We start from the raw sequence: 21,566 nt of genomic DNA on the forward strand, positions 1-21,566 counted from the left end.
GGGTATAGGTCTGTCTTGTCTATGGCACAGGAGACACTTAACAAATGTGTTGAACTGAAGTTTTGTAACATTCTGTTGAATTTTAAGTTAAAATCTATTATAAGACGAAGACATAGGGAATTCCCTGGAGGTCCAGTGGTTAGGACTTGGTGCCTTCACTGCCGTGGCCTGGGTTCAATCCCTGTTTGGGGAACTAAGATCCCACAAGCCATGTGGCACAGCTGAAAGAAAGAAAGAAAGAAAGAGAGGGAGGGAGGGAGGGAGGGAGGAAGGAAGGAAGGAAGAAAGAAAGAAAGAAATAAGAGGAAGACATAGAAGTAATTAATATTTAAGATGTGGCAGTCCTGTGGCAAAAACAAATTCAGCCATTAAAACCATGTTTCGCAAACCTACTTTGGCCAAGAGTAAAGCCCTTAAGATGGGTATGTATCAGGTGTATCTGTCAGTCACATAGGGCTCTGAAGTTATATCTATGTGTTCAGAATGCTCTTCTTGTGCAGATCTAGTGCTGCTTCCCTCCTTGACCCAAACAAACAGCATAGTCATATACACCCACACAGAGAAGTCTCACCAAACCCAAAGTAGAGAATTCTCTCCCACTGGGAGGACAGAAGGGAGCCAGCCAGGCCACCAGAAAACAGTGGGATCACCAGTGCAATTGGCACCGGAAGCAATTACCTGGAATTTTAACCAGCCGTTTCAATTCCCAGGTTATATATTTATTTTTCTTTTACTGATATACAGAATTTATTAAGCTTTTCACATGTAATAGAGCATAGTGTCAGTTGCATCTGAAGTGCTAACAAAAGCTCCAGCAATCAAGGATGGCAGCATGTTATCAATATTTTATAACAATCAACACTTGTAGCTTTTCAGATTTGGATAAAATCATTTATCCCAAAGTAAATCTAGTCATGCTTTTAAAAAATGCTTTAGGTCACTCCACGCTTGGCAGTTAACATTTGGCTTAAACAATAATAAAACAGTCACAACTTGATAAATAACAAATACAACATTGTAGGCCATAACCATACACAGCATAAGTAAAAGATAGTGGTGACGAGTAAGTAGCCATTAGCATTAATAGAGTACCTTGGCCTCCATGCAGATACTTCCAGAGGCTTTTGTTCATTCAGGCCTGACATTCAGTTTTCAAAGCAGGGGACAATATCTATAGTATCATTTTGTAATTTCTAACACACTGAAAACAAGTAAGTAGAAAATGATGAGTTGATTTTTCTTAATGCATTAAATCCTCAGGAGTTATCACCAACCCCTTAGTATAAAATTTTTTCAAGTTATAACTTGGTGTACTACTTACTGTAAATGCTGCTAAATGAATTAAATGAAGACAACAGTGTTTCCCCTAATGTGATTGATTTTAGCACTTTTCAGCTACCTATATCTAAAAAACTTTCAGGCTTTTGAACTGAACATTTGAGGAGAGTGTTCATATTTCAACGTATTGATAATACAGTATGCTTGATTCAGAACGTTAACTTACAATTTACTCCAAAACTAAAATTTTAATCTGGTGAAAAATAAGTAGCTATAAGTGGCATAATAACCATGACGCATAATAACCATGACACTAAAATGGTTACTGTCACAGATGGTGATAAACAAGGATGTGAGGGCTCCATTCTCAAGTCGCCTAGGATTTTGAATTACTTGTACACATTGTCACTTACAAAACTATAACCAATGGAATATTTAGTCTGGTGTCTTCAAACACCCAAGATATAAGATAACTTATACCAAAACAATATCTATTCGAAATATTTTTTGTAGCTGGTAGTTCTTCCCTTGGAGGTAAAGAACATTTTGCCAAAACTTTTAATAACCAGGATACAGAAAATTTTAAAGAGCAATCTTATGTAGGAATCAAATATACAGAGATTCAAAGAGGAAAAAAGAAAATTGTATAGAAGACAAAAATCAAACTGGTATCCCAGATCCAGAGCAATTTTGTAAATTAGGAAAGCAATTATGATAACCCACAGCTTCTTAGGTCATTCTAGTGAGGATCTCCAGGTACTATATGTGTTTTTATAACGATATTTCCTAAATAAAGGGCCTTAAATGCACATGAAAGGGTGTCTCCCAGGAATAGAGGTTAAGATATTTTTACGTTGTTCAACCCACAAACTATTTGGTCAAAGGAATATGTAAAGTTCAACAAAAGCACATCTGGTGGAAATTCATGGCAATGAATGTTGACAAGATATGCTTGGATCTAGCTTGCAGCATCTGGCAGCGAGTAGCAGAACAAAGGTGGAATCTCACAGGCTCTCCTGTGTCTCTTCTGGAAGAGGCTCTGTGGTGGTGGAACTAGCGTTTGCAGTCGAATTCAAGAATTCTCCAAAATCACCACCAGCAGGCTTGGTTCCCCCTACTTTAGACTTTAAGTTTTCAACCCTTTCCTCAAATTATTTGAAAGTTGGGGAGTTTTTTACATTTTCCAGCTTTTTGGTGATGACTGATCCAACAGATGAAAAAGCAGCTGAAGCCTTCCGTCCAGCCTGAGATAAGGTTTCAGAGGTCTTCTTGAACGCAGACGTGGCTGTCACATCTTGCCACCCTTTGGCAATGTTCTGTTTTCGTTTCTGTAGTGAATTAATCCCAAGTTTCTGCTTGATCTCTGTTAGGTGCTTTTCTTTTGCTGCTAACACTTGAGACAGAGTCTGGATTTCTTCTTCTTCCTTAGCAAGTTCTCTTCTTAGCTCTTCTCGCTCCTCCTCTGATAGGGTTTCAATGGCACTGATAGTGGCAGCAACATCTTCTCCTTCCTCGGGTACTGGGTCTGTTCTCAGTAGACCTTGCTCGCTGCGATCCATGTCTCCCGCCCACTGGCAGCGAGTCCTCGCTTGGCCTACCCGCCCGCCACGCTCCTCCTGTCCTCCTCCCAGGTTATTTGCTGAAAAAAGCAGTTATAACAAACCCATAAAATCAGCCAAAAATTAAAAAATAAACATGATTTTCATTTCCTTTTAAGCATTAGAATATTTTTGTATTCCAAAACTTCAGAGAAATTAATTCGATCCCAAGGGAAGATAAACAGCTAAAACTGAGAGTAGTTTTATTTTTCTTTAGGATGTCTTCTTGACAGGAAAGCAAGAAATAAAAATTAGAAATAAAAAATTTAGAAATAGGGGCTTCCCTGGTGGCGCAGTGGTTGAGAGTCCGCCTGCCGATGCAGGGGACACGGGTTGGTGCCCCGGTCCGGGAAGATCACACATGCCGTGGAGCGACTGGGCCCGTGAGCCACGGCCGCTGAGCCTGCGCGTCCGGAGCCTGTGCTCCGCAAAGGGAGAGGCCACAACAGTGAGAGGCCCGCGTACCACAAAAAAAAAAAAAAAAAAAAAAAAAAATTAGAAATAAAATTCTTTATTAAAAAACTCAAGAGATAATAACATTCAAACCAGACCACATTGTTCTCTCCAAATAAATAAGCAGTACCATGGGGCATTGAGATGAGCACTGGGTCATTTTTACTGATACCTGGACATTTTAGATTTCCCTGATTATTATCAGTTTAACCTGATACTCAGGCTGATTAGCTCCTTCTAGTGATGGGTTCTGGCCACTCATTCAGACTTTTCACCTCTATGGCTTTGACACTGGTGCTCACAAGATATTGTGGACTTGGTGCCTGTGTTCTTGGTTTTATTCCCCTTCAAGACCCTTAGATGGTTGAAAAATTGCTGTTTCCCCTTTAAAGTTTTGCGAGGAATGGCCTTGGAAGACATGATATTGTTTTTCTCTAATCCCATAAAGGGGAATTCAGGCTAATGCTTAAACACATCTGGCTCCGTAGCCTTCAGTAAAGCCAAAGTGGGGGGGCACAAATGGCTACAGTCTAGTTGCTTGGAGTCCTTGTCCATCCAAGAAGGTTCCTCTTCTTTGGAGTTGGTTATTTCCATGGAAGATGTCCATGACTGCGGCACCACCTAAGGCAGCTCCCAACGTTCAGATCAATCACATTTAGGGAACACCAACCAATCACCAGACACTTTAGGTGATTCCCAACCACCACTGGCTCTGTTCTAGGACTCAGTAAGTTGCAAAATGTCATAAAAGAAGAAGAGTTACTGATGCCTCCTAAGTTCCCATTCATGTTAAAAAGTAAGATTTATTATTCAGGTAGATATGGCCCTGAATCTCTTGCTGCTACCATCAGTATCCCAGTTGGACCCTGCTGATGTCCATTTTTTATTGTGGAGTTGGAAAAATGTGAGATTTGCTCATGATTTATTAGAACATAAACTTTTATTTAATCCTATGGAACTGATAAATAATCAAGAATATAGAAGGTGACCTTTCTCAGACCAGCCATTTCTCAGCACTTCTGACCATTTTCAGATTTCACACCTCTAAGTATATTTTTGAAAAACAAAACAAAACATGAGGGTAAAACCAGAAACTAATGAAAAAGTTATCCTATATGGGGTGGCAGAAATAGGGATGGAATGAGTATAACTTTTAATATAGTTTTGACTTTGACCCTTATAAATGAGTTACATATTCAAAAAATTAAATTAAATTAAGATGATGGGAAAAAAACTTAATATTAAATGCAAACAGAAATAAATGAACCTAGCTGCATATCAAATTGATAACATAACCACACACCAAAAAGAATTAATTCAAGGATTGTTTTAAACACGGTTTTCTTATTGAACATTCTCAGTGTGATATATCATATCCTAAGGGCAAAAAGAATTGCAAATGAATCTTGAATTTTAACCAGTATGTGGTTGGAAGTGGTACTGATAATCTTAAGCTAGTTTGTGTATATCACAGGATAGAGAAAATGAGTAAATATTTTAATGTTGAAAACCAGTGTCCTTACATGAAAGAAAGGAGAAATATTCATTTTAGATTTAAATTGGAGATAGAAGTATAAACTTATAACTTGAAAAATACTAAATGTCTCTTAGCTCCGTCCACTGAAAAGTTTTAAAGGCAGTGATATTTTGGGACTTCCTTGGCGGTCCAGTGGTTAAGACATAGCTTTCCACTGCAGGGGGTGAGGGTTTGATCCCTGGTTGAGGAGCTGAGATCCCACATGCCTCGTGGCCGGGAAACCAAAACTTGGAATGGAAGCAGTGTTGTGGTGAATTCAAGACTTTAAAAATGGTCCACATCATAAAAATCTTTAAAAATAAAATGATATTTTAGTATCAAATATGTGTGTGCACATTTAGCATCTAGATCTTAGGTTATAAATACGATTCCCCATTGTACCAGCTCTGAGTTAGGAACAGTCTGGAATCTTGGTTTCCAGAAAGTGAGAAAGTACTCAAAGATCGATGGAGGCATATCGAAAGGACACAGCAGCCTGCTTGAAGGAGACTTTGCTGTCCAAACTTGGTAATTTGGGGCATCTAAAGGAATGATGGCAGTGGATTGTAACCTACTGGATTCTTGTAAAGCCCACGAGTCCACAGTAATGCTAAAAAAAATAAAAGGGGCAGGAGTGAGGGGTGGGATGCAAGCTCTCCTTTATAAAAGAGTACCAGCTAATCAACATAAGAAAATAACAGAATTAAGATATCCCTGTTTTGCACTACCAATATAATTATTGATCCTGGCAAGTATCATCAGTGGGTACTGAAACCACTGGGTAAGATGTATTCAGGAACAAATATTTGCACAGTCTCAAAGTGTCATCCCACATATTAAAAATTACAAAGAGGAAAAGGCATCTTTACCGTGGAGAGACCTGGCAGTAGACAGTACCATGTCCATGCAATCAAACTTCGCCATCTCCCATTATGGGACAGATTGATATTATGAACAAGGGGAAGTACATGGTGTCACCTATGAAGTATAATTGCCAAAAATGTTTAACCTGAATCTAATCACAAGGACACTATCAGAAAAATCCAGATTGTGTGACATTCTACAAAACAACTAGCCTGCATTTTTAAAAATATCGATGAAAAGACCAAAACAAGAAAAAAGACAGGGGAGCTGTTTTAATTATACAGAATAAAGAGACATTGCAACCAAGTACAGTGCTTAATTCTTGATTGGATCTTAGACCCAAAAATAAAAAGTAAAAAACACAGCTCTGGGATAATTCAAGAAAATCAAATCTACTACTATATGTAAAATAGGTAACTAATAACAACCTACTGTATAGCACAGGGAACGCTACTCAGTACTGACCTATATGGGAATAGAATCTAATAAAGAGTGGATATATGTATATGTATAACTGATTCACTTTGCTGTACAGCAGCAACTAACACTGTAAATCAACTACACTCCAATAAAAATTAGTTAAAAGAAAACAAATGTATGCTGTGTACTAGAGAATATTATATCAATGTTAGTTCAATTCTTTGGATGTAATAATGGCATTTTAGTTATGTAGGAGAATGCCTTTGCTCTTAAGAAATACATATTGAGGTATATAAGGGTGAATATTATATATTCTAAATTATTCAGCAATAATAACAACAATGAATAAAAAGTAATAAAGAGAAAAAGCAAATGTACCAAAATATTAACAATTGGTGAAACTAATTGAAGGGTATACAGGTATTTATTGCACTAGTCTTTCAACTTTTCTATAGTATTCAAAGTAGAAAGTGACAGGAAAATAGTCACTGTACATTGATGTTATATCCATCAAATAGAATTTAGTATAGTTACTAATGTCTTTAAAAAGTTTCTTAAACATGGATATATATTTGCCTTCCCCCCTTTTAAGAAATTTTAAATATTGAATAGATCAAATTTATAAATTTTATGAGGTATTAAAAATCACAATATAGTGAACACCCATGTACCCATCAAAATAACTTACTGAAGACTCTTGTTCCCCTCCCTGATGCTAACATTCATCTTCTTTCAAGGGTAACTATTATGCTGAATTTTGTATTTATTATTCCCTTGTTTTATTTATAGTTTTACCATAGTGCATAACTCCTAAACAATATATTGTTTAATTTTGTATACTTTAAACCTTTTTGTAAGTGCATTTGTCTGTAATTTACTTTTTATACTCAATATTACGTTCCTGTGATTAATCCTGTTGTTGTGTATAGCTGTAATTCACTAATTTTACTGCTTTTTAGTATTCTATTAAATGAATATAACACACATGTAAAAAAAATCATTTCTCCCATTGATGGACATTTAGGTTGTTTCTAGCTTTTTACTATTTCAAACAGTGCTGGTACACATGTACAAGAGTTTCTCTGAGAGAAGAATTGTTGGGGCATAGGTTATGTACACTTTCAACCTTACTAAATAATGCTGATTTTTTTCCAAGGTAGTTGGTTATGTTTACATTCCCACTAGCGATGTATGTGTTTCAGTTGCAAATGTTTGATATGGTCATGCTTATTTTTAAGTTTTTTAAATTTTGTTTGTTTGTTTGTTTGCGGTACGCGGGCCTCTCACTGTTGCGACCTCTCCCGTTGCGGAGCACAGACTCCGGACGCGCAGACTCAGCGGCCATGGCTCATGGGCCCAGCCGCTCCGCAGCATGTGGGATCCTCCCGGACCGGGTCACGAACCCGTGTCCCCTGCATCGGCAGGCGGACTCTCAACTACTGCGCCATCAGGGAAGCCCAGTTTTTTAAAATTTTTAAATAATTTTATATCTTCAGAAAAGTCACAGAAACAGTACAAGAGATCCAAACATGACATTTAAAAATAATTCCATTCTCCAATAAAGATGTTTAAAAAAATAAAAATAAAATTATCACAATATGCTGGCTGAAAAAAAACAATCCATTTATAATAGCATCAAAAGGAATAAAATACTTAGGCATATATTTGATGAAAGAAGTGTAAAACTTATACTCTAAAAACTAAAAAACATTGTTGAAAGAAATTTTAAAAGACCTAAATAAATGTAAAGATAGTCTACATTCATGAATTGGAAGACATTAATACTTTTTTTTTTTTTTTTTTTTTGCTGTATGCAGGCCTCTCACTGTTGTGGCCCCTCCCGCTGCGGAGCACAGGCTCCGGACGCGCAGGCCCAACGGCCATGGCCCACGGGCCCAGCCGCTCCGCGGCATGCGGGATCCTCCCGGACCGGGGCACGAACCCGTGTCCCCCGCACCAGCAGGCGGACTCCCAACCACTGCGCCACCAGGGAAGCCCACATTAATACTTTTAAGATAGCAATATTCCCCAAATTGATCTACAGATTCAATGCATTCCCTATCAAAAGCCCAGCTGATTTCTTTGCATAAATTAACAAGCTGATCCTAAAATTCATATGGAAATTCAAGGGACCCAGAATACCCAAAACAATATTTAAAAAGAAGAACAAAGTTGGAAGACTCTCACTGCCCCATTTTAAAACTTAATACAAAGCTACAGCATTTAGACATTGTGGTGCTGGCATAAAGATGACATATAAATCAATGGGATAGAATTGAGAGACTCTAGAAATAAACCCTGCTATTTATGGTCAACTGAATTTTGACCAGGGTGCCAAGACCATTCAATGGGGAAAGTAATCTTTTCAACAAATGGTGCTGGGGCAACTTGATATCCACATGTGAAAGAATGAAGTTGGACCTTTACCTCACAAGCAAAAAGTAACTTAAAACAGATCAAAGACCTAACTGTAAGACCTAAAACAATAAAATTCTTAGAAGAAAACATAGGTGTAAATCTTTGTGACTTCGGATCAAGCAATGATTTCTTAGATACGATTCCAAGAGCACCACCACCACCAACAACAACAAAAACAGATAAACTGGACACCATCAAAATTAAAAACATTTGTGCTTCAAAGGACACCATCAAGAAAATGAAAAGAGAACCCACAGAATGGGAGAAATTATTTGCAAATCATATGTCTGATAAGAGACTTATATCTATAATATTTAAAGACCTATTATAACTCGATAATAAAAAGACAAATAGCCTAATTAAGATCTGAATGGGCACATATCCAAGGAAGATATACAGATGACCAAAGAGCACATGAAAAGATGCTCAACACCATTAGGCAGTTGGAGAAATGAAAATCAAAAACACAATGGGGCTTCCCTGGTGGCACAGTGGTTGAGAGTCCGCCTGCCGATGCAGGGGACACGGGTTCGTGCCCCGGTCCGGGAGGATCCCACGTGCCGCGGAGCGGCTGGGCCTGTGGGCCATGGCCGCTGAGCCTGCGCGCCCGGAGCCTGTGCTCCGCAACGGGAGAGGCCACAACCATGAGAGGCCTGCGTACCGCAAAAAAAAAAAAAAAACACACAATGAATACTACTTCATGCCCATGAGGATTGCTATAAGCAAAAAGAGAGACAATAACAAGTAATATGTAGAGAAACTGGAAGTTCATACACTGCTGGTGGGAATGTAAGTGGTTTAGCTACTTTAGAAAACAGTCTAGCAGTTCTTCAAATGGTTAAACAGTTACCATATGATCCAGCCATTCTACTCCTAGATATGAAATGAGAGAGAAGTGAAAATATAGGTCCACACAAAAAACCTGTACACAAAAATTTACAGCAGCATTATTCATAATAACAAAAAAATGGAAACAGTTCAAATGTCTATCATGTCCATAATGAATGGATATATAAAATGTGGTAATCTATACAATGGAATATTACTCAGCAATAAAAAGAAATGAAGTATTGATGAATGCTAAAACATGGATTAAACTTGAAAACGGTATTCCAAGTGAAAGAAGCCAGTCACACAAGATCAGATATTGTTATGATTCCATTTACATTAAATGTCCAGAGCAAGCAGACCTATAGAGAAAGAAAATATATTGGTAATTGCCTAGGGCTGGGGGACTGGGGGGAATTGAGGGATGATGGTTAAAGGGTCTGGGGTTTCATGAAAATGTTCTAAAATTGCTTGTAGTGATTATTGTACAACTCTGTGAATTTACTAAAAGCTATTGAATTGCACATTTTATATGGGTGAAATGTATGTGGACTATATATTAATAAAGCTGTTAAAAAGTAGGGAGTTCACATAAACCCTTCACCAGCTTTGCTTAAAGCTGAGAATTTATATAACCATAGTACCATGGTCAAAGCAGGAAATCAGTTCTGGAACAAAACTATTAACCAACTAAAGACCTCACTAGTTTTCCCTTAATGTCATTTTTCGTTCCAGGATTCAATCCAGGATCAAACATTGCATTCAGTTCTTTTGTCCTCTTAGTCTCCTGCAACCTGGGACATGTCTTCAATTTTACCTTGTTTTTCATGACTTTAACTACTATCTCCAATTCCATATGAACACTGCAAGGTTCCTTTTAGTCCTTCCCCATTTCTCTATTTGTAACTTCTTTCTCTGACAGGGAGAAACCTGATTCTTGTTATCTACAATGTACATATTCACTTCTTTGATTTTTTTTCCTAGAAGTTACACAATTGCTAACCCACACCCCTGTGAGAAAACAGATTGCCAGCTAAAGTGTTGCCATATAATTCTTTTGGTCTTTAGCCTTATGGTTTCCAGCCAAAACACTGGTTTGTTTTACTGAGGTTTGCTCTTTTCATGCTCACCCCCGATCAATGTGGTTATGTTAGGTTTCATTTGTTACCATTTGGATTCCATGTTGCCTGCCTCTCCTCCCATCCAACCCCCCATGCCCCACTCCATTCTTTTTCTTTTTTATATTTATTTATTTATTTATTTATTTGGCTGCACCGGGTCTTAGTTGTGGCACGCAGGATCTTTGTTGCGACATGTGGGATCTAGTTCCCTGACCAGGGATCGAACCCGGGCCCCCTGCATTGGGAGTACAGTGTCTTAACCGCTGGACCACCAGGGAAGTCCCCCCACTCCATTCTTTTTTTTTTTTTTTTTTTAATTTATTTTTGGCTGCATTGGGTCTTCATTGCTGCGCGCAGGCTTTCTCTAGTTGTGGCAAGCCAGGGCTACTCTTCGTTGCAGTGCACAGGCTTCTCCTTGCGGTGGCTTCTCTTGTTGCGGAGCATGGGCTCTGGGCGCGCGGGCTTTAGTAGTTGTGGCACGTGGGCTCTAGAGCACAGGCTCAGTAGTTGTAGCACACAGGCGTAGCTGCTCCGCGGCATGTGGGATTTTCCCGGACCAAGGCTCGAACCCGTGTCCCCTTCATTGGCAGGCGGATTCTTAACCACTGCGCCACCAGGGAAGTCCAGCCCCCCCCCCACTCCATTCTTGATTAACTTTGTTCTATGGTTCTAAGAGCCAAAGCTATACAAAACGGTATATTCAGAGAAGCATCTCTCCCTCCTCATACCTACTTATTCTCATTCTCCCTTCTTTACACCCCTTTCCCACCCATCCCCCTACTGGTAACCAATCTCTTTAGGTTGTGGTTTATCCTTCTTGAATTTGTTTTGAAGAAATGAGATACATAAGTATTTTCTTTCATCCACTTCTTTCTTACAATTATCTTGTTTTCTAAAATTTGTATTTATGTGGTATTATTCCATTTTATTATGGTTTTTATTTGTATTTCCCTTATTATTAATGAGGCTGAACATCTTTTCAGATGTTTATTGGCCATTTGGGTTTCTTCTAGGAAATGCCTTCTAAAGTTTTTTTTTTTTGCCCATTTTCTCTTGGATTTGTAAGAGTAATTTATGTATTCTGAATACTTATCCTTTTTAGTAATACTAGGTACAGATTTGGAAGGCTCGTCTTTTTATTTATAACATCTTTGATGAATAGAACTTCTTAAGTTTAGTTTATCTATCATTTGGCCTTTTCTGTTTAAGAAATCCTCTATGAGTTGCCACAGTTATTGTCCTTTATTGTCTTCTAAAGTTTTAGAGTTTTGTCTTTTACATTTAAGTTTTTAATCCACCTGAATTTTTTTTTTTTTGCATATCAGGTAAGATCCAATATAATTTCTTGGTTCTTCAGTGCTGACTGTTGAAGAGCCCATCCTTTACCACTGATCTACATTGCAAGCTTTATCATAAATCTCCATTTTATATGCATGTGGGTGTGTTTCCATGGTTTGCTCCATGCCAAAACCACTGTCTTTTTAATACAGCTGTATAATTCTTAGTCTCCGGTAAGGCAGATCTCTCCCACCTCTTCTACTTCAGGGCTGTCTTGACTATTCTTGGTTCTTTGCTCTGCCATATACATTTTTAAACAATTTAAAAATTTAACTATATGTTTATGATATACTTCTCATTTAAGTCTTCTTTAGTGTCATTTATAGTTTCATCATTTTCTCCATAAAGGTCTTATACACCTTTTATAAGATTTATTCGTAGATAATATTTTTTGACGTCATTGTAAAATAGTTTTTTTAAATGCATTTCCTAACTGTTTGCTGTTGGTATATAGAAATACAACTAATTTTTATAAATTGATTTTGAATCCATCAAATTAACTAAATTCTTATTAATTTAATTGATTTATTGGTGGATTATTTTATGTTTTCTACCAAGATATATTATTAGTAAATAGTGATAGTTTTGTTTCTTTCTCTCTCTTTTTTTAAGTAGTTGGTGGTTCCATTTATTTCTAAATATAGTAAGAACATAAGATATTTTTATTGAGTTGAAATAAAATGCTTGTAATGGTGCCATTAACACCTCTTGAAAGTGGCCCTCTGAAGGAAGAGACCATATCCATTTTTGTTTTACATTTACTAAGGAGAAGCTGTGAAGGGAGAAAGGAATTAAAATGGAATATTAAATTATATTCTGTTTACATTTTAATATACACTGCGTAAGACCGCCAGCTTCTATGAAAGGATAAATACTGTATCATTAGACTGGTTGTGGAGAGTTTTGTTTCTCACTTTACAGTTATAGGTAAAAAAAAGTCAGGATATACAGTTATAAAATGTGAGCTAGGTAGCAGAATATCCATTTTAAAAAAGTAGGAAGGAATGCACAAAAATGTTCACAGTGGCTTATTTTGAGTTAAAGAATCATGGATGATTTTTTCTTTTTTAATATATCTCTATACTTTCCAGTTTTCCCAAGATGAGTATCTATCACTTTCATAACCAGGAAAGAAACAAAACTTAAAACTAAAAGCAAGTCTAAAACAAAATGTAAAGGTAAGGATGATATACTAAAAATGCCCCATTAGAAATAAAACAATCAAGTACCTCTGATGTGCCTCCCCCCACCCAGATATACCACTGCAGAGCCAGCTGGCAGCATAGACTAATATACCATGTTATGTCTAAGAGAATGACCTCTGAGATTCATGGAACTTTGTGTTTCCATTAAGGGCATGTATGGACTTGACCTGTCAAAGGCATACAGTTGGTCAGCATTTCATTTGTTTTGAAATGTGATCAACTCAATTATCCATAAGATACATTTTTCCTCTTTGTGAATTACTTATGGTCTTATCATATTAAGAGACTCCTAACTCTCACTGCTTATTTCCTAAGGATAAACTTAGGAAATATAAACTAATTTTCAATTGGTTCTACTCTCCCTATTTTACAAATAAGGAAACAGAAACCACCAGCGATTAAGTAGGTCCTCTTTCTGTGCCTCTGCTCACCTCCTCTACACCAGAGGACTTTGTCTCTCATTATGACACTTGTCAAAAATATCCATCTTCTCCATCATAAGCTCCATGAGATTAAGATCTTTGTTTGTCCTGCCCTCCTGTGTATCTCCAGGCTGAGCACAATACCTGACATAGTACCTGATATATAATGGATGTTCAGTAAATCTCTATCGAAGGTTGAATAAATTTTATAAGCAATCTACATTCCAAAAAAATCAGACTACTTGCCAAATTAAATGTTTGATTAATTGCTTTTGGAAATATTCACAACATCATTTGACTACACGTGGGTGGAAATTGAAAACAATCTCTGAGTAAAGGCTCCTAATGAAAAAAGTTTGAAAGCAAAATTACCTTTCTGTTTACCTTTTCTGGTATAATGAATTTTTCACATGGTAAAACATTTTTCCTATTTTCTTTTATACCATTTAGAGCTATTAGTATTATGGCATCTAGATGCTAATTGCATATAGCTGTTAATTAGTCTGGTTTTATATGAAAAGAAAAACTAGACAAACAAAACTAAGTCAACATAATTCATAAAAGTCTCTTCACTTAACTTGTTTATCTTTTTTAATTTAAATTTTTTTCCACACAGTTGGGACTGGTGGATGTGGCTGATATTGGATGTTAAATAGATATCCTTGGAGGACCATATCTAACCCCCAAATGTGACATATCTAACCCCAATCAGTCTTCTGGTTCCTTCTGCCTGGAGGGTCATGGGCTTGAGTCACAAGGCTCTCCTCTCAGAGGGCTGAGTGTCTTGGGCAGGGGAGTGTTGTGCACCCTTGTTTGGGGGCAGTGTTTTTTTCCAGCTTTATTGAGCTATAATTAACATATTGTCTAAGTTTAAGGTATACAGTGTGATGTTTTCATGCATGTATGTATTGTGAAATGTTCACCACAATACGGTTAGTTAACACACACTTCACCTCACATAATTGCCACTTTGTCTCCTCATTTTAAAGGAGGATTTGGTGTTTTAATTATCCAACAACAGCTTCATGTGCCTAGAACTATTTTAGATGTTTGTATGTAGAAATAATTTTACTATAGACAGAGATAATGATACAGTACAAGTTTTACAGTTTCTAACATTTTGAGAATATAATTATCTTGAGTAATTCAGTTCATTCTATTAATTTGGTATATAATCCAACAGTCGTTGAGGGCATCCCATACTCTAGGTACTGTGCAACATTGTCACTATATAAAATGAGTAAAATACTACCTTAAAAAGCTCACGATCTAGCGATGTATCTTTGGACATCAGATTTTATTTTCCTTTTTTCTTATATGTGTTTTGTCGTTAAATTTGGGGTAAGGAAGATTTACACGATTATATCAATTTGGCCAAGAGCTGTGGTCCAAAGCTTCATTTTTTCCAAGTGGCCTATAGTAGCTGTTAGCAGATAAATAGAATTTAATTAGACAATTAAATTCACATATAAATATAAATTTATATTTCACATATAAATAGAATTTAATTAGACAGAGGTCTCATACATTCAAGCTTCTACTTAATGTATCAGGTCAGTCCCTGTTGTCATTTGTATGAAGTATGGGAGGTGGGGTGTGGTATTCTAAAGAAAAGGAAACCTGATATTTCCTCCTCAAATCTGTTGTGGGGAATATGGAGAAGGAAAGCTATCTGCTCTGTAAATCTCTGTATATGGTTAGTACCCAGTATATCAGTACACTGAACTTAATCTCATAGACATGTGTGTAAAAAAGATAAACTCTTTTTTCTTCTTGGCAGGTGTCCTTGTAGACTTGGGTCTGGAGGAAAATGGGACAGCCTATCAGAGAGCAGAGAAATATGTTGTTCGTCTAGACAATGAGATTCAAACCAAGTTTGAAGTTTTTATGAGAAGGGTGAAACAGAACCCGTACACACTGTTTGTGCTAGTTCATGACAACTCCCATGTGGAACTAACGAGGTGATTGCTTCAGAGTGAGCAAATACAATATTTCTTCTACAGCAGTAATGGTCATGTACTAAATAATATAAAAGGTGGTGATTTGAAAGACCATGGACCCTACCAGTTGGCATCTTCTCATGGTTTAACTTATTCCCACCCTTTCCTTGCTTTCTCAACTTTTCTTACCGCTTTAATGTTGATTTTATTTTAACTATACTGTGGGCGAATTCACAAATTCCTGTTAAAATCCGGTCTTAAGAGCATTGTGGGACTCAGCTGCTTCAGCGAAAGGGTGGCAACAAGGGGGTTGCGGTGAGTGAGCTCCCAGAAGGGCCAGGTGCTTTCCTGCCCACCCCCTCTCCTCCTCGTGGTTCTTCTCATTTTCTCCTTTTCCTTGTCCTCTCTTCCTTCCTTTCCTGCCATTTCTCCTCTTCCTTGCCTTTCCCTCTTCCCTCTTCCCTTTAGCAGCAGTGGAGATGCCACTTCAATGATCTGAGAGCAGATCCAAAACCTTCCGCAATCTACCTGTTTAAACAAGAGACCATCCTATCTCTTTACGGGCTTATTAATGAAATAACAGTTTGTGTGGTGTGACGGAGTCAGATCAAATCACAGTACTTATCTAGTAGGGGGTATCTTTGTTCCTATGGATTGAAAAAAGCAAGTAGTTGTTTTTTGTTGTTGTTTTTTTAAGGGCAAATAGTTGTCAAATATTACACATTATGGTTTGTCCTCACCAGGTCGGGGGAGGGAAATTTCAGGCATCATCAAGCATTCATAGATTTTCTTTCCTCAGGACACACTGAGGTTAGGCATCTGGAATTTTTTTGATCTGTGGTAGAAATGTCAGAATTGCAAAAACACTTGTTCAGAAGCCAGAATGTGTTTGGTACTCCATAATCTGAAGTCCAGAGCCATATGTAAGTGTAAATAAGACCTGGTATAACTTGTTAGATTTGCAAGGAAGGAAGGAAGGGAGAGAGGGAGGAAGGAGAGATAAAGAAAAGAAATTTTACCCATACCTTGGTTAGTTACTGCTCATGTTCTATGAGCAGAAATAGCTCACTGACCTTGTATACCTTATCTTTGAAAATTTGGGGTAATAGCTCTGAGGATTACACATTGGATCTCTCTGTATTTACTTCTCATGGGCCTTGAGATTACTTTTTTGAATATATATATATATACATATATATATATATATATATATATATATATATATAGAGAGAGAGAGAGAGAGAGAGAGAGAGAGGGAGGGAGAGAGAGGGAGAGGGGTGGGGTGGGGTGGGAGAGAGGGAGAGAGAGCGGGACTGGGGGTGGGGAGTTTTGAGGCTGCATGGAAACCTGGTACGTCCACACTGAATGGAACTGAAAATGACTCAGAGATATGAAAATGTTGGTTGTGGGGAGGAGGCTGGAGGAGTCCTCCCCAAGGTCTAGCAGCTTCAAGGGAGAAAGGAGAGCGTGTTAACACAGAGGGGATTCCTTGTAGCTTTGGGGCCTCTCTGGGGGTACAGATCATTGCACAGTTATAAGCATCATATTGTGATGGAGAGCTCCCTCATTCAGGTGGGCTTTCAAACTGAAGTGATCCACCTCAGCTACGGAGTTGGATATCCTTGGCTTGGATAACTGAGTTTACACTTTGAGGTATATCAGCGACAAACTGAAAAAGGAAAAAAAAAATCCCTGAAATTTGTCTGAAAGGGGTAAGAAGGTGGGTCCTCTTTGCCCTTCCAAATCAAATGTTGGTTGCTTCTGTTCCTGCCCCCAATTAAAAGGAACCAGAAAAATAAGAGCTAAAACATGACCTCCATTTTGATATCTGATTCTGCATCTAATCAGTTAAATTAGGAGGTTTTAATGTGACTTTCAATATTTCTACAGTGTCATTTCGGGCTCTTTGTCACATGGTGAACCTGGCCATGGATTGGCTGACAGAGTCATTAACTGCAGAGAGGTTCTGGAAGCTTTCAACCTCCTGGTGCTCCAGGTCACCTCCTGCCCATACACTCTGCAGACCCAACAGTCCCGAATCAGCGCCAACAACGAGGTTCACTGGATACAGCTGGACAGCACAGTGAGTCTCTGTTCTACCCTCTGATACACAGTCATGTTCTCAGTTCCCCTGGGGAGCAGAATCTTGTAATAAAATACGGTCATGGCAAAAGAGTGCAAAAAACTAACTAACATAATGCTTTCTCTTCTAAAAGTTCCATATAATTACAATTATTATTCACTAAAAACTAGTGAATAGTGTCCTCTATAAATTTGATTCGGTTGTTCTTTTTTGGGCTATCATGCAGATACAAAATTGTCTGTCCAGTATAATTTGTCCCCCTAAAATGTGATGTCAGCTGACACCATCATCAATATCCTGGATTAGCTTTGTGCCTTTAAATGATTCATTCCAATCTAAAACTTGGAAATTTTATTGTCCTCTTGTTTCAGTCTTACTGATCTAGAAGTATATCTATATGTTAATTATTCTCATGCTTCCCAGCAACTGGATTTTTCCTTTTAATCAATTCTCACAGACTTCTAGTTGAAACAGAAGATGCTGGTACTGTTACTCTAAATTACTCAGGGAACTTCCCTGGCAGTCCAGTGGTTAAGTCTCCGTGCTTCCACCGCAGGGCACACGAGTTTGATCCCTGGTCAGGGAACTAAGATCCCACATGCTGCGCAGTGTGGCCAAAAAGGGGAAAAAAAAAAAAAAAAGACTTTAAACAGGAATTCCCTGGTGGTCCAGTGGTTAGGACTTCACAGACAAAACAAAACAAAACAAAACACTCTAAATTACTCAGTAGTATCATTTAATGCGTTGAGAATAGCTCAGCACTGTACACATCCAGGTCCAGTCCCTAGTACTTAAAAGATATTTTCTGTGACCCATAAACTGTACGCTAAATATATTAGCAAATAAAAAAATGAGAGTTTTATTAAAAAACAATAAAGATCAGCCGTTAAGCAATAGAACCTTTGTTTAGAAATATTGAACTGTGAGATATTTTAAAATAAACATGTTTAAGTAAAAGAGGCCAGAAATGTCTTACATAAGAATAACTGTTTACTTTTCAACCCAGTGCATTTCACTCTGTTATGAAGTAGGTAAGAAGACTTGGAGCCCTTCTCTCTGAGTATTGGTGTGTCCTTTACAGTCAAGCAAGCTCAGGTCCCTGACTCACGTTGGCATCACCAGTCCCTCCCTTGTGAGAACTGTCTCGGTGTGTTGACTGTCACAAGGAGGTTGCTTTGAGCTTTCACTTTGCTGGTATCTTCTCCACCCTAGCTCTGTCCATGAATTGGGTGGGCAAGATATGGGTGAGATAAAAGGCTGCCAGAGTTCCTTTGCCTCTGAACCAAAACCGTATGGTGTGCCTAGGGTCTACCCCAGTAGTTGTCCTGACATGGAATGGGATAGCCAGTAGAACTGATAAAAGGAAACATTGTTTTTAATCCAACAGATAGGGCTCCAACTAAATGTTAAGTTGAATATATTGTTAGGGGGGGAAAAGGAGAACTATCCTATCCTGAACAGTTGGTTCAGTCTTTTTCTGGAAGGGATCACTCCAGTGATAGGAAGATGGGCTCATAGCTTCTGCCCTTTGTCTTCTCCTGATGTGAAATAATAGAGAAACAAGCTTAAAATAATTTTCCTTAAAAGTCATTCCTATGACTGTGTTTAATTTTTTTAAGTATAATGATGGTATTGTGGTTATATTTCTAAAAGGATTCCAATCTTAGAGATATCTAGTGAAGTATTTGTGGATTAGAGATATGATACCCAGGATCATATTCAAAATAATTGAGGGGTGGGGAGTTATTATATTCTAATTAAAGTTTTAAAAAAATCATCCCTATGACATTGAGAGGAACATGGAGAAAAGGTAAAAGCATTGAATCTAATTTACAACAACTTTACACATTTAGGGGCGAAGCTCTAGTGATTAGCTTCCCTTAGTTATCCTGAAGCCAATGTCCTAAAGAAGGCATAATAGAGAAAAGCAAAGAAAGTAGACTCAAAAATTATTAGTGAGCACTTGTGGGCTTGTGTTACATCTTTCCAAGAACACACAGAGAGCTGATGGTTTAAGGAGAAAGCAAAGTACATATAAAAGCCACTATTATTCCAAAGTAGAACAAGACATAGATAGAGAAAACAGATTGGTGGTTTTCAGAGGCGGGGGCTGGAGGGTAAACAAAATGGGTGAAGGTGGTCAAAAGGTATAGACTTCCAGTTATAAAATAGATAACTCCTGGGGAAATAATGTACAGCAAGGTGACTATAGTTAATAATACTGTATGGTATATTTGAAAGTTGCTAAGAGAGTAGATCTTAAAATTTCTCACCATAAGAAAACAAGAATTATAACCATGTGTGGTGAGGGATGGATGTTAACTAAACTTACTGTGGTGATCATTTCACAACATATGCAGATAGCAAATCATTATGCTGTACACCTGAAACTAATATAATTTTATGTCAATTTTTTTAAAAAAGAAAAAACTCAAGTTGTACACCTTAAATATATACAATTTGTCAAAACAAAACAAAAAATGTAACAAAATAAAAACGAAGTAGAATAAGACAATTGCAGAAAACCAAAGTGCTCTGTGGGTTGAAAGGAGGGAGAAGTCCCACCCATTTGAGAGCATCAGGGAACAGCAACATAGAGGACAGAGCCCTTGGGATGGGCCTTGGAGGAGAGGAAGGACAGAGCAGACCGGGGAGCAGCCACTCCTGGCAGCTGACAGCTCGGGCAGGACCACAGAGGAGTAAGCATCAGACATTTTTCAGAGAATACTTAGTGGGATGAAAAGAAACCTGGAAATATACATATGGAATCTTTGAGACCAGGCTGGAAAAGCTTACACTTATTACACAGGCATGAACGATATTTTAGCAAGGGCATAGTATTATTAGAAATAACATTGAGACACAGATGGAGAGAAAAAACGTATGGACACCAAGAGGGGAAAGTGGCGGCGGTGGGGGTGGGTGATGAATTGGGAGATGGGGATTGACATGTATACACTAATATGTGTAAAATGGATAACTAATAAGAAGCGGCTGTATAAAAAAATAAATTAAAAGAAAATTCAAAAAGAAAAAAAAAGAAATAGCAGAATATACATATTTCTTTTATTTTTTATATTCACAATGTTAATGTACAGCTTGATGCATTTTCACAAACTGAGCACACCCATGGGACCAGCACCCAGATGAAGAACTAGAACACTAGCACCACTCCAGAAGCCAGGCGCTCTCTCACGAGAGGGAAGCACTCTTCTGTCTTGGTTTGCCCCATTTTGAACGTTATATAAATGGAATCATGCAGTAGGCACTCTCTTATATCGGGCTTCTGTGCTCAACATTGTTTGTGAGATTCTTCTATATTTTGCGTGAGTCATAAAACATTCATTCTTTTTGCTGTATATAGATTACGCTGGGTGACTCACCACAATTCATTTATTCATCCTATTCACTTATTTCAAATAGTGCTGCTTTAAGCATTTTAGTAGACATATGTATGCATTTTTGTTGGCTATACATTTGGGAGTGAAATTGCTGAGTTCTGAGTTCAGCTTTAGTAGCTACTAAGAGGCTGCATTTTAAGGCAATTTATCAACTATAGAGGCCAGGTCAAAGTGATTAGAAAGGGGGATATGTGTCATCTGGCTTTTCTGATAATTCAGGTTAGAATGAACAAGAACCTAAATCAGCATAGTGGTCCTGGAAATACAAAGGATGGAAGAAATGGTAAATCTTCTAGGATTTATTTATTGGGGAAGAGGGGAGAGTCAGAGATATCTTTGAGGTGATGCCTTTAGTGGGAAAAGAGAAGTCAAGAGGAAGGTGGACCTCTGGAGGGCAGATGAGACGATGTGGGCTGAGTGAAGACTGGGACGAGTGCACAGTCGCAAATGCAATGTGGGAGTTGTGATTAGGGCTTTACAATGAGGATTTGGAATAGTTTTCAGAAATGCTAATCACTGAAGCAGCTGGTGTAGATAAAATCATAGAAGAAAGTAATGAAGAGAATGGCTGAGAGGGCAGTGAGGCCAAGGACTGAGGGTTTGGCCTCAGGAATCCTTGGTGACCTTCCAGGGAACAGTGTCCACAGAGCAGAGCATTTGGCTGGAGGAAAAGCAGAGACG

General features: G+C 37.9%; 2 protein-coding genes across 3 annotated transcripts in view; one reads left to right on the plus strand and one right to left on the minus strand.

Moving 5' to 3' along the window:
* Positions 1-21,566, plus strand: part of GREB1L (GREB1 like retinoic acid receptor coactivator) — a 258,611-nt gene that overhangs the window by 204,841 nt on the left and 32,204 nt on the right. For both annotated transcript variants that reach the window (XM_081252044.1, XM_081252045.1), the window contains exons 17-18: positions 15,242-15,422; positions 17,292-17,484. In XM_081252044.1, the coding sequence (XP_081108170.1) occupies positions 15,242-15,422; positions 17,292-17,484 (374 nt within the window). The remainder of the gene's footprint in view (positions 1-15,241; positions 15,423-17,291; positions 17,485-21,566) is intronic.
* Positions 2,321-2,893, minus strand: LOC308626684 (tumor protein D52-like). Its single transcript, XM_081252058.1, has one exon. It carries the CDS (start codon positions 2,835-2,837, stop codon positions 2,430-2,432), a length of 408 nt encoding a protein of 135 aa, XP_081108184.1. The 5' UTR covers positions 2,838-2,893; the 3' UTR covers positions 2,321-2,429.

Source organism: Mesoplodon bidens (genome assembly GCF_964165515.1).
Source record: "Mesoplodon bidens genome assembly, chromosome: 13".
NCBI classification, from domain to species: Eukaryota; Metazoa; Chordata; class Mammalia; order Artiodactyla; family Ziphiidae; genus Mesoplodon; species Mesoplodon bidens.

Coding starts and splice junctions, on each gene's coding strand:
- LOC308626684 (XM_081252058.1), bottom strand. CDS start 2,837: ATGGATCGCAGCGAGCAAGGTCTACTGAGAACAGACCCAGTACCCGAG.